Genomic DNA, 13,430 nt, shown 5'->3' on the forward strand with positions numbered 1-13,430 from the left:
GAGGCACTGTTCATCCCGAAGAGTAACATGTTTAACAGCTGCACATCTAAAGGAGCAATGCAAACCTCGAAGAAAGGTTCGCTGGCACGTTCGCATGAGACCATGACTATTTCAGCCCAACCTATGCAGAACACAGTCCCCTATTTAGTGCAGAGCACAAGGCCTGGTTCTGTTCTTCTGGCTAGGAGCAGGACTGTGCTTGCTTGTGTTTTCCACATGATTGCAGATAAAGTGGCTGCATGCACAGTTATACCTTTAAAGGATATTCGAAGCACATATGGGCACTTGGGTTTGTTAAGGCTTGCTGGGAATTGTAACTGTATGAGGTGTAAACTACAGTGCCCAGAATCCTTTGAGGCAAAGAATGTCCTTCAAATGTGTTTTAAAGGTATACTGTGTACTCAACCACATGTTGTGGAATTTAGTTCCCTGAGAGTCTCAGCATTCTTTTTTTAAAAAAACCACCAACCCCACCAATTGCTGCCTGTTGTTGCAGAGACAGGCTTGAAAAGAGTCTGGCAAATTCCCGCTGAAATTTCAGCTGCCAGAGAAAACTTGCTGAATAAGCTTTCCTAGTGGTCAATAAGATTTCCCAGAATTCAGTATTTCTGGATAGAGAACTTGAGAGAAAGTCGCCTCCTGCTCTTTTGCGTTCCCTCCCTTGTCTGCAACTAACACCTTGCCCCATATTTGTCCCATGCTGACCTCTCCCTTTCCTTACCCTCTGCTTTGTGGTCTCTCCAACTACTGGAAGTTGGATTGTAAAGTCCTTGAGGCAGAGACTTTTCCTTAAAAAAACAAAGTTACTCCGTACATACATAGTGCTATATAGGTGTCGAGTTATATCGGTAACTAATATTATTATAACTGGTGGGACCTGCAACAAAATGTTGCAGTATGGAGTGCTCCCATCCATTACTTCCACCCTTTCCCTTCCCTTGCCCCCCAACAGTATCCTGTGGTCGCACAGCATGCTCAGTCTTCATTGGGCTGTTCTCTCCTCCCCGCCCCTCAGGATTCCTTTTGAACTTCTTAAAAAGTCTGCTGATACGGTGGTACCTCGCAAGACGAATGCCTCGCAAGACGGAAAACTCGCAAGACGAAAGGGTTTTTTGTTTTTTGAGCTGCTTCGCAAGACGATTTTCCCTACGGGCTTGCTTCACAAGACGGAAACGTCTTGCAAGTTTGTTTCCTTTTTCTTAACACCGTTAATACAGTTGCGACTTGACTTCGAGGAGCAACTCATAGCACGCGGTGTGGTAGCCTTTTTTGAGGTTTTTAAAGACTTTGGTGATTTTTGAAGCTTTTCCAAAACTTTCCCGACACCGTGCTTCGCAAGACGAAAAAAATCGCAAGACGAAAAAACTCGCGGAACGAATTAATTTTGTCTTGCGAGGCACCACTGTACCTCCTTCTTGTGTGCAGGTGGTACTGTTTTGGCTACATAAAAATCCACACTTGGGGAAAGTATTTCACTGTTCATGAATGGGATAAAGGTAAAGGGACCCCTGACCTTTAGGTCCAGTCGTGGCCGACTCTGGGGTTGCGGCGCTCATCTCGCTTTACTGGCCGAGGGAGCTGGCGTACAGCTTCTGGGTCGTGTGGCCAGCATGACTAAGCCGCTTCTGGCGAACCAGAGCAGCGCATGGAAACGCCATTTACCTTTCCACTGGAGCGGTGCCTATTTATCTACTTGCACTTTGACGTGCTTTCGAAATGCTAGGTTGGCAGGAGCAGGAACCGAGCTACAGGAGCTCACCCCGTTGCGGGGATCCGAACCGCCGACCTTCTGATCGGCAAGCCCTAGGCTCTGTGGTTTAACCCACAGCGCCACCTGTGTCCCATTCATGTATGGGATACTAAGCACCAATAAGCAGTCACTTCTGGCAGACTGACTGCTCACACTGCCGATGATCCGATTAATCTGTTCCCACCACTCATCTGTTTTCCCCTCCCATACAGCCGTCAGTGCCAGTCATCTTTTCCATCCCTGCAACAGCAGCACAGCCCGATGTCCTCACAGGCCTCCTCTCTTACTGGCCCACTGCACTCTGCCTCTTTGCCGCCCCTCTCGATGGCCATGGCGTCTCAGTCCCTGCCTGCAACTCCGCCAAGCCAGCAGCAGGAGCAGCCGCTCCCACCAGATGCCTTCTCTATAGTCCAGCGAGCCCAGCAGATGGTGGAGATGCTCTCCGACGACAACGAGGCCCTGCAGAAGGAGCTGGAGGGCTACTATGAGAAAGCAGATAAACTCCAGAAGGTGCGTGGTGTGGTTGAGTGGGACTGGGCTTTGCGTCTTGATCCTCTTTGGTGACACAAGAAAAGTGTCCTGCGCCACTTCCTGATGGGGATGAACAGCACTGCCTGGTTTGGCCCAGAATATGATCAATTTAGGGACACGTCTAAGTTGGAACTTCTATAGTGCAGCGGTGTGGGACCCAGCAAATGTCCAATTCAATAGCATGGTCTGAAGGCACGTGAGGCTGCTACCTAAGCAGGTCCAGGTCTGGTCAGTGCTTGGATGGGAGACTGCATGGGAACCATGTGAGTGCTGCTTTGCATTCCATGATGGAAGGAAAGTGGGATATTTCACTGCGTATACTGTTTTGATGTCCTTTGCAGGACATTCTTGGGAGAAGAAAAGGCTAAGGAGCACTTAAGGCGGTTGGGTGGTGTCTTGTATAGCTCCTGCAGCCAAGCTGGTGCCAAACGGATTGCTCTGATTTCCTTTAGACCACATCAGCGAGGCCGGGAGGGGTTCTTGTTGTCTGGGCAGGCCAGGACCTCTAGACACACTGCCCAAGCTTGCAGCCCAGAGAGGTTATTTCGCTGCAGCCCATAACACCAATAGGTATTTGCATGCCTAGCAACAACAAAAAGTGAATAGGTAAAGGTAAAGGGACCCCTGACCATTAGGGGCTGGCTCTGGGGTTGCGGCGCTCATCTTGCTTTATTGGCCGAGGGAGCCGGTGTACAGCTTCTGGGTCATGTGGCCAGCATGACTAAGCCGCTTCTGGCAAACCAGAGCAGCGCACAGAAATGCCGTTTACCTTCCCACCGGAGCGGTACCTATTTATCCACTTGCACTTTGTCGTGCTTTTGAACTGCTAGGTTGGCAGGAGCAGGGACCGAGCAACAGGAGCTCACCCCGTCACGGGGATTCGAATCGCCGACATTCTGATCAGCAAGTCCTAGGCTCTGTGGTTTAACCCACAGCGCCACCCGCTTCCCCAAAAAGTGAATAGTGGTATATAAATACTGGATAATATGATGTGATGGAAGTTGGGGGAACTGCTTGACTTGATAGAATTCCCATGACCAGCAGTGGCTCTCCATAGAGTTGCTGAGAATTAAACCTGGGTCTGCCTGCTGGATGGCATGAGCTGCACCACTGAGCTGCGTCCTCTTCCATTGCTGGAGTCGCTTTCTTCTGTCATGGCTGGGGAGCTGGTTTCCTTCAGCAGCAGTAGGATTATTAATGCCTGTGGAGGAGTTGTATTTTTGGCATCATTGTAGGAGAATTCTTCCTGCGGCACAGTGCTAGTGTGAAAGTTGGCACACGCTTCTGGCCACTGCACAAACCTCTCTTTCAAAAGTTTCAAGTCAATGATTGACATGCATCCCTGCCCAGCTTTTAATGGAAAGTTGTATGCTCTCCCTTATTCTCTCTCTCTCTCTCTCTCTCTCTCTCTCTCTCTCTCTCTCTCTCTCCTCTTCCTCATACACACAAACATTTCAGTTTGAAATAGAAATCCAGAGGATTTCAGAAGCCTATGAGGACTTGGTGAAGACCACCACCAAGAGGGAATCGCTGGACAAGGCAATGCGTAACAAGCTGGAAAGCGAAATCAGGCGTCTCCATGATTTCAACCGGGCCTTACGTGGTATGTTCTTTTTACGAAAGGTCTTTTCATTCCCCTCCCATTGCATTTCTGTTTCGTTCCTGAACTATCATATTCCAGATGGCCACGTCAAAGATTCTGACCGAGCAAACTGTTTTCCTGTAACAACGTTTAGAGGTTATTGTTGGTAGAGCCATTAAAAAAACCATATTTTTCACTCTATAAGATGCACTTTTTCCCTCCTAAAAAGTAAGGGGAAATGTGTGTGCGTCTTATGGAGCGAATGCAGGCTGTGCAGCTATTCCAGAAGCCAGAACAGCAAGAGGGATCGCTGCTTTCACTGCGCAGTGATCCCTCTTGCTGTTCTGACTTCGCATTGCTGGAGAGGCGCTGCACAGCTTTCCCTCTCTGCGCAGCGCCCCTTCAGCGAAGCGGCAGGAGAAACGGAGCCCCTTCTGTTTCTCCTGCTTTGCTGGAGAGGCACTGCGCAGAGAGGGAGAGAATATTTTTTTCCTTGTTCTCCTCCTTTAAAACTAGGTGTGTCTTATAGAGCGAAAAATACAGTATATATTCCTGGACCTGGTTGAAAAATTGTGCTGACGTCTCTCCCTACCCACCTTAAATTATGTGGAATGGGGTGCCCTCAATGGCTGCTGCAGCCCTACTTCAGGCACAATGTCTAACCACAGTTTACTGCCACACTACAGGAACAAGCCTGAGCAAGCCTTGGACTCTTTGTACAGCCATGAGATTGAAAATCTTTGCTCCCGTTTTCAGTTGACTTCAGTTGTCTGCTGCTTTATTGAAACTGAGAACTGCCCCACCCCCTCTTTACTCACATCAGCCTCAGCTAGCATGCCGGTGCTGAGCAGTGATGGGCTGTCATTGTCAAAGAACATCTGGTGGGCAACAGAGTGGGGAAATACAGATTAGGGAATCAAGCCAGGATTGTAAGCCAGATGTTTCTGGACCTCCTGTTGGTCCTCCTTGTCTTTATAGACAAATCTCTTTGGAATTATGTTATAACAAAGTCCCTGCTAGAATACAAGGGCTGTTCTTTTTGATAGAAGTCCAACTCCCCCTGCAAATCAATTTCATCTGTCCTCAGGTGTTGCTACCAAATTTTAACAGCTTCAGTTACAAGTAAAAGAATAAAAAACCCCAAAGTTTTTAAAAAACAAAAGAGTGAGAAGTCCATATTTTAATATTGAAATTGTTTGGTGTTTCATAACCAGGACTGCTGGAGAGCACCAACTCTATGAGGGAACATGAGCATCCATAGGGAAGTTTGTATAGAGAAATATATTCCGGCCCTCAGACAGAGACCCTACAGAACAGAGTCCCTCCTTTGGGGGGTGGAAACGCAGGCTGGCCTTCCCTGTTTTTCAGGACGATCTCCATTTCTTTCATTATTGTATAGCTGGCTTCCCTTTCCCAAGATTCTTTTTATATCATGGCGCATCTGGCAGGTCTCTTTATTCTCTGAGGTTGGCCATATGTATATGTTTATTCTTAAGCTGTTTCCCCTTCTCTGTGTAGAGCGATTGGAGGCTGCCAACAGGCAGCTAGCCAGCAGAGAGTTTGATGGGAACGAAGATAAGGCAACAGAGGGTCTTTATGCCTCTCAGAGTGAGTACCACATTGATATATAGCGGAGATATGCATGTTCACTATGTGTGGTTTGTCAGAGAATGGAAGAGGTGTTTGTTTGTGCTATGTTTTTAGCAGTTTTTTTAAAAGTTGGAGACTGGTTTCTTTCTAGCAGACTTTTTTACCGTATTGCTTAGTTGGAGTTAGTGGTAGGTGGTAGGCAAGGGGGGAATTTAAATAAATATGTTGATGTCAGGGCAAAGTCTCAAGAGAAATATGCTTCATAGTGAAATGGAATTCTTCTCTCCTTTTGGGATAATTCTGAATTCACACAGGTACAAATAAAAGGAGAACAAGGCCCTTGGTTTCATGAGTTTTGAACAGGCCTTCAAAGGGATATTTCGTACCACAGCTCTGAGGGAACCACTTCTCAGGTCTAGGGGATGGAGAAGAAACTTAGGTTTGCTTGCATTTAAATTGAGAAACTCCGTAATTCGCGCATCTTGAAGTAATACGTGAACTGAAGCATGGCTGGTCTTTGAAATTCACACTTTTTTGAATTTTGCAATGCTGTTCTGCAACCATTTTGTACTATTAGGGGAAAATGTGCAAGGAAATGCATATATTAGTGAGAATAACACCTGAAAATGCATTATATTCGAAGAAATAGCTTAACAGTCACAGCAAAATGTCTTTGCCTACCTAAATTAAGCTGCTGAAATTGGGGGGGGGGGAGACCTAACTAGGAATGGAATTTAAATGACTGTGAGTTCAGTTCAGTTAGTTCTGATATTGAAAACAAACCTTCAGGCTAAGAATATGCCCAGAGGCACTCTTGTTCTGTAATTCTATCTCTATGTCTCTTGTGCCCAGCTCTGGTTGTTAGATCTTGGTGTTCTGGTCAACGAACAAGTAGATTTAAGCATCCCGAAGTCTGCCCACCCCTGTTTCAAATGAGCTGTTCAGTGTTAGGTTGCTGTTGTTATAAATTACCTGTCCTTCACCTGAAGGTGGTTGTTGTTTAGTCGTGTCTGACTCTTCGTGACCCCATGGACCAGAGCATGCCAGGCACTCCTGTCTTCCACTGCCTCCCGCAGTTTGGTCAAACTCATGCTGGTAGCTTCGAGAACACTGTCCAACCATCTCATCCTCTGCCGTCCCCTTCTCTTTGTGCCCTCCATCTTTCCCAACATCAGGGTCTTTTCCAGGGAGTCTTCTCTTCTCATGAGGTAGCCAAATTATTGGAGCCTCAGCTTCAGGATCTGTCCTTCTAGTGAGCACTCAGGGCTGATTTCCTTAAGAATGGATCGGTTTGATCTTCATGGGACTCTCAAGAGTCTCCTCCAGCACCACTGAAGGCAGTGGGGCAATTAAAACACAGTGTTAAAAACAATTGAAAGCAACTCACAATCACAGAAATGAGGTGGGTCCTAAAAATATAAATGTCGTATTGGCAGCAATTCTTGTTGTGCATTATAGTTATTGCACCATTGTGTTTAGATTGTTTGTTATCCGTGAGCCTCTTTGAGCACAAATACATTTCAGAAAATGCAGTTTATAAATAAACTGAATGTGACTATGACTAATCCTGGTTCTTTTCCGTGAAAGGAGCTCAGGTTTCAGGGCTAGGAAAGACCGATGGCTAGTTACAACAGGGGCCCATGCCTCTATTGGTAGGTCTGTGCCAGGGGTTCAGGCACCACGTGTGCAGCCTTGATAACACCCTCACATAACTCTAGAGTACACCCCTCCATCAGCTACCCTGTGGAGCACAGCTCAGAGTCACCTAAACTGGCATTTCAAGTGCATAACAAGCCTCCTTTTGCTGTCCAGGGCAGACTGTAAAAAAGCAGGTCCATGTATCCCCCTTTTCTGCCGAGGGCTAAATTGAGGGCCAGTGTGGTGTAGTGGTTAAGAGTGGTAGTCTCGTAATCTGGTGAACCGGGTTCGCTTCCCCGCTCCTCCACATGCAGCTGCTGGGTGACCTTGGGCCAGTCACACTTCTGTGAAGTCTCTCAGCCCCACTCACCTCACAGAGTGTTTGTTGTGGGGGAGGAAGGGAAAGGAGAATGTTAGCCGCTTTGAGACTCCTTCGGGTAGTGATAAAGCGGGATATCAAATCCAAACTCTTCTTTTTCTTCTTAACCTTGAGGACAGTCTGTCAAGGGTGTTCTTAGGGTGGGCAGGGCCAGAGCCGGAGGTAGTTGGGGCTGTTCCAGAACCAAAAGTGGACTGGGCGCTCCCTTTGTTTGTCTCTCTGCCTCATTCTGCTACCCATTTCCCCATTGTCCCCCCCCCTTGCACCTTATATGAAATCATAGAGTTGGAAGGGACCCCAAGGGTCATCTAGTCCAACCCCACTGCAATTCAGGAATCTCAACTAAAGCATCCATGACAGATGACTAGCCATGGCCGCACCAAGCTCATAGGGACCACCAGCACTAACAGGGTTTTTTGGCCGGTCCCTGCACTGCCAACACTGCTGTTACTGTAAACAAGGGGGCGCCGGGGCACCCAATGCAAAAATTAAAAGGGCTGAGCAGAGCCCCCAACCCCCTCCCCGATGACCTCAGGTCCACCGGGACTGGGATTGCCCTGGTGGGGGTTCAACAGGAGGTCCAGAGGCCTCTGGAGCTGAACAGAACACAGCGGAGCCACCCCCCACCCCAGCCGAACACTCAGCAGCCTCCACCGCTATGGCCACTGCTGCTGCTGCTGCAGCCATCGAGAGAGAGAGGTAGGAGGGGACCGGGAGAGCTAGGGAGGCCGCGTAGAAGCCCGCAGCCCACTCCAAACCCGGCGCGACCCAACCTCTCTGGTGACTGGTGTGAGGGAAGTGGGCAGGGGCCCAACAGAGAGCTCTGCAAAGGGAATCACCCCAGGAGAAGATGGGCACTGTTTGGGCCCTCCCTTGCCAGCAGAGGGGTGCCGCTGGTGGCTAGAAATGGACACAGGATCCAAAACTTTTAATTTCTTTCATACACACACACACACACACACACAGAGAGAGAGAGAGAGAGAGAGAGAGAGAGAGAGAGAGAGAACATATATATATATTCCTTTAAAAATATAAATGTTGTTGTTGTTGTTGTTTAGTCGTGTCCGAGTCTTAGTGACCCCATGGACCAGAGCACGCCAGGCACTCCTGTCTTCCACTGCCTCCCGCAGCTTGGTCAAACTCATGTTCATAGCTTCGAAAACACTGTCCAACCATCTCGTCCTCTGTTGTCCCCTTCTCCTTGTGCCCTCCATCTTTCCCAACATCAGGGTCTTTTCCAGGGAGTCTTCTCTTCTCATGAGGTGGCCAAAGTATTGGAGCCTCAGCTTCAGGATCTGTCCTTCCAGTGAGCACTCAGGGCTGATTTCCTTCAGAATGGATAGGTTTGATCTTCTTGCAGTCCATGGGACTCTCAAGAGTCTCCTCCAGCACCATAATTCAAAAGCATCAATTCTTCGGCAATCAGCCTTCTTTATGATCCAGCTCTCACTTCCATACATCACTACTGGGAAAACCATAGCTTTAACTATACGGGCCTTTGTTGGCAGATATATAAATATATTCTTTTAAATAAATAAAGGAATATATATTCCCATATCTATCTATCTGTCTGTCTGTCTGTCTGTCTGTCTGTATCTGTGACAGTCCTGGGCATCCGGCTTGGGTCTCATAAAGTCCCACCGTTTCTCCTTGTATTCCAGTGCATTCACTGAACAACGCTTCTGTTCACGCATCGCTATAAATATTGGTGCGGACACTTTCACTGCCCTGTCAGTTCACGACCTGTGTGCAGTGATAGTTCCTTGAGACAGGGTCATATAAAATGGCAGGGATGTTTAGCATGCCTAGTTCATCTGGGCCAGACAGCTAAATGCTACAAATAGGAGAGAGAAGTATTTCCAAGAATAGAAAGAAAGGTTGTATACAGGACCTCCTCAAGCAGGTCAAATTTATTTATATACTCTCATTCCTCTAGCCAGAGTTGAGGGTGTATCATGTAAGCCGTAGCCCCTGAGGTGGAAGGGAAGCCTGGTTTGCTAGAGTGGCTGGTAAACAATCCACAGATTATGTTTGGTTTGTTGTGTCTTTGAAAGAGAGAATGAAAACGAAGGAACACCCATGCTTGGGTGAGCATTTAGGTCTTGTATCCTAAGGAAACATTGCCATTGGATTTAGCTCATCCGCTTTAGAGTCCAAAACAAAGCTCTAAAGGCAGTGGTGATGGAGGAAGAGACTGCGTGGTCTGCATGCAGAACCTGGGCTGTCAAGGAACAGGCCTCTAAAATCTTAAGGATCTGTGCTGTGTCGCCGTGATCCTATTGAGGGTTCTTTCACTTCGTCAAGGTCGAGAGGCCTCTGGGTAAATGTCTACTGCTGAATGAGCAGGCGAAAGGCTATCTGGTAACCCGCAGCCCGTCCCAGGGCAGGACAGCTATTCTGGAATGTTTGGCAGCAGCTGAAGTGATGTGGATTCCTGTGCATTTAAGTGACTCGCAGCAAAGCTCACTTGAATGGCGCACAGCTAAATAAAGCACAGCAACACCCACTGGGAAAGGATGTTGGTACTAGCGAAGCATCTTCAGAATCAACAGCTGGCATAAAAGAGGAGTAGCATATCCCACTGATACTTACATTTTTAAGAGCCAGTGGGATCTAATGAATGGTGTGTCAGGACTGAACCAGCGAAGCATCAGTTTGGCAAACTTCTCCATGAATCTCGTTGGATCACTTTGGACCCAGCTGTTCTCTCTTAGCCCAGGGATGAGGAACCTTTGACCCTCCAGTTGTTGTTAGACTCTCCTCAGCCCCTAGCCAGCTCCCTTGCCTTAAAGGTAAAGGGACCCCTGACCATTAGGTTCAGTCGTGGCCGACTCTGGGGTTGCTGCGCTCATCTCGCTTTATTGGCTGAGGGAGCCAGCGTACAGCTTCCGGGTCATGTGGCCAGCATGACTAAGCCGCTTCTGGCGAACCAGAGCAGTGCACGGAAACGCCGTTTACCTTCCCGCCGGAGCGGTACCTATTTATCTACTTACACTTTGAGGTGCTTTCGAACTGCTAGGTTGGCAGGAGCAGGGACTGAGCAACGGGAGCTCATCCCGTAGCGGGGATTTGAACCGCCGACCTTCTGATCGGCAAATCCTAGGCTCTGTGGTTTAACCCAAAGCGCCACCCGCATCCCACTCCCCTGCCTTAGTGCTCACCTATTTTGCTGGGTAGTTGTGATGATAAAATGGAAGGAGAGACCTGGGCTTTACATGCCGAAGAATCAAGCAAATACACATTTTAAAGTTCTAGCTGCCAAATAGCTTGGCTTTTCAGCAGCAGAAGAGGCTGCAGTTAAGGTGATTGAAAAGCACATGTAGTTTCACAGGGATATGGGCAAATACAGCAGCTGGGCTTTAATCTGAAGGCCTTCCAAGTCTCACCCGGCTAGCTCTAAAGAAAGAAGTGTGAAATGGTGTCTGAAAGAACAAGTGCATAACAATAGTGGTCCTTATTTCAAATAGGTTCCATAATGAATGACGGGGAGTAAGACAGCCTGCCAGGGGCATGTCCAGGGGTTGACCAGGTTGGCCCCTACCTAGGACACAGACCCAGGGAGATGCAAAATTGCGGGTCTTCACTCTGGCTCGGAATAACTAGGAGTTTGCCTGACCTGCGCCTCCACTGCTGGGGGAGCCTTGGCAAGGGATGGAGGTTGGAGCACTGATACACTCCTTGCCATGGGGGCAAGGGAGCCTTGCTACACCTCTGCAGCCTGCCCAATGAAACTGTGGAAGTCTCTATGTATTTATATCTCGCCTTTCTTTCAAGGAGCTCAAGGTAGTAGCAGAAGTGGTTCTTCCCTCCCTCTCACAAGAGCCCTGTGAGGTGGGTTTGACCCAGTGGGCGAGCAGAGATTGGAATGTGGGTCTCTCTGGTCCTAGTCTGACACCCTAACCCAGGGACAGGGAATCCCCAGACCTGGAGGCCGGATGTGGCCTACTTGCCTGGCCCTAAAGACACCCTGGCCTGAGTCCATGCCCTGCTTCGTGCCTTCCTTGAGTGGTTTCTCCTGGCTGAAACGTGTCCTTGAACTGTGATAATGGCTCTCGCTTGCCTGGATGGAGAGCTTGGTAGGGAGCTTTGTGTTGGCTTTTGTGTGGCTGGTGTGTAGAATGTGTTACGTCAGTGTTTCCCAAACTTGGGTCCCCAGCTGCTTTTGGACTACAATTCCCAACATCCCTACCTAGCAAGGGATTATGGGAATTGTAGTCCCAAAACAACTGGAGGTCCAAGTTTGGGAAACACTGTGTTACATCTTTAATAATAATTATTATTTATATACTCCGCCCATCTGGCCGAAATCTGGCCCTCTAGCTGAGAAGGGTCCTGCAGTCCTGCCATGACCAATGCACCACGTTGCCTCTTTTTGAGTTTATTTCTGTTCAGTGTCCCTCCTGGGTCTGTGAGAGCCTCTGATGCAGCTGGCCGTTGCCTCCCTTTCTAGACAAAGAACATTTGAAAGAGAAAGAGAAGCTGGAAATGGACTTGGCAGCCCTGCGCTTGACCAGTGAGGAGCAGCGAAGGCACATTGAAATCCTGGACCAGGCGCTCAATGGTGCACAAGCCAAAGTCATCAAGCTAGAAGAGGAGGTAACACCAGACCGTCCTTCAGTTCAGTTCACCACCTACACTTTTCTTTCTCTCTCCCTCTCTCTCCCAGACATGCCCTATCTGCACTCTACATTTAAATCTCCATGACACCACTTTAAACACTCATGGCTTCACCCTAAGAATTCTGGGAGCTGTAGTTTGTTAAGGGTCCTGAGAGTTGCTAGGAGAGCTTCACAGAGCTATAATCTCCAGAGTTTCCTGGGATTGATGAAGGCGAACTCACTAAAGTCCCCATGATTTGTTGGGAGAAGGCATGGCTGTTTAAACTGGTTTAAGAGTGCTTTAAATGTATGGTGCGGTTTTGCCCAAAGACATTTTACTGTTAGCATTCACATCTGCAGCCTGATCCTAACCGTGTTTTCTAAGCAATGCCGCAGAGCTCAGTGGGGCTTACTTCCAAGTAAGTATATTTAGGGTTGCTGTCTTACAGCAGCTGCTGAATATTTTCCAGCACATGATATGCTTGGTTGCTAGAAACCAAGGAAATATGAAACTCCTCCCTAAACATCCTAATCTAAGAGAGTATGACAAGCCACCATTATTGACAAATCAGCACAAAATCTGAAATTACTTAGAGGAGCAAAACTCACAGACATTTTCGCAGGAGAACAGTGGGACCATTAGCTACACAAATAGACCAAATATCAGTCTGAAAGGTTTATGTCAATTTATGGATTATATAACGAGGTACTTTGCATTTAATTTTTGGTCTATTATGCAGTCCACTACCATTCTAAGGGGATCAAGTTGGGAGGTTCACTAGAAATAAGGTTAGTGGCATTTGTTAGGGTTAAACAACTTTGTTAGATTAGAGGTGGGGATCTGTAGAGTACTGAGGCCCCCTTCTCTGGCCACTGAACCCCTATTCCCCCCCCCAGAATAATTGTCAATTTTTCCACCATGGTCATGAGGTCTGGCAACTTGGTTTTTTTTAAAATGAAAGTGTCTTAGGATCTTGCCTCCTATCATATTGAGCGAGCAGTAAACAACAGAGTCAAACAAACAGCCTCTTTAGTTTGGGACTGAAAGCTTTGACTGGCGGCAGCACGTCAACGCTTGGGATTTGCTTCGAAACATACAATTGTAGAGTTAGAAGGGGTCCCAAGGATCATTTAGTCCAACCTCCTGCAATGCAGGAGGGACACGGGTGGCGCTGTGGGTTAAACCACAGAGCCTAGGACTTGCCGATCAGAAGGTCAGCGGTTCGAATCCCCGTGACGGGGTGAGTTCCCATTGCTCGGTCCCTGCTCCTGCCAACCTTGCAGTTCGAAAGCACGTCAAAGTGCAAGTAGATAAATAGGTACCACTCCAGTGGGAAGGTAAACGGTGTTTCGGTGTGCTGC

General features: G+C 48.0%; 1 protein-coding gene across 6 annotated transcripts in view; it reads left to right on the forward strand.

Moving 5' to 3' along the window:
* The window catches only part of AMOTL1 (angiomotin like 1), a 77,666-nt gene that overhangs the window by 46,043 nt on the left and 18,193 nt on the right, over positions 1–13,430 (forward strand). For all 6 annotated transcript variants that reach the window (XM_028726103.2, XM_028726105.2, XM_028726104.2 and 3 more), the window contains 4 exons: positions 1,963–2,260; positions 3,740–3,884; positions 5,382–5,471; positions 11,921–12,066. In XM_028726103.2, the coding sequence (XP_028581936.2) occupies positions 1,963–2,260; positions 3,740–3,884; positions 5,382–5,471; positions 11,921–12,066 (679 nt within the window). The remainder of the gene's footprint in view (positions 1–1,962; positions 2,261–3,739; positions 3,885–5,381; positions 5,472–11,920; positions 12,067–13,430) is intronic.

The sequence above is a fragment of the Podarcis muralis genome, chromosome 4, assembly GCF_964188315.1.
Source record: "Podarcis muralis chromosome 4, rPodMur119.hap1.1, whole genome shotgun sequence".
In the NCBI taxonomy this organism is placed as follows: Eukaryota; Metazoa; Chordata; class Lepidosauria; order Squamata; family Lacertidae; genus Podarcis; species Podarcis muralis.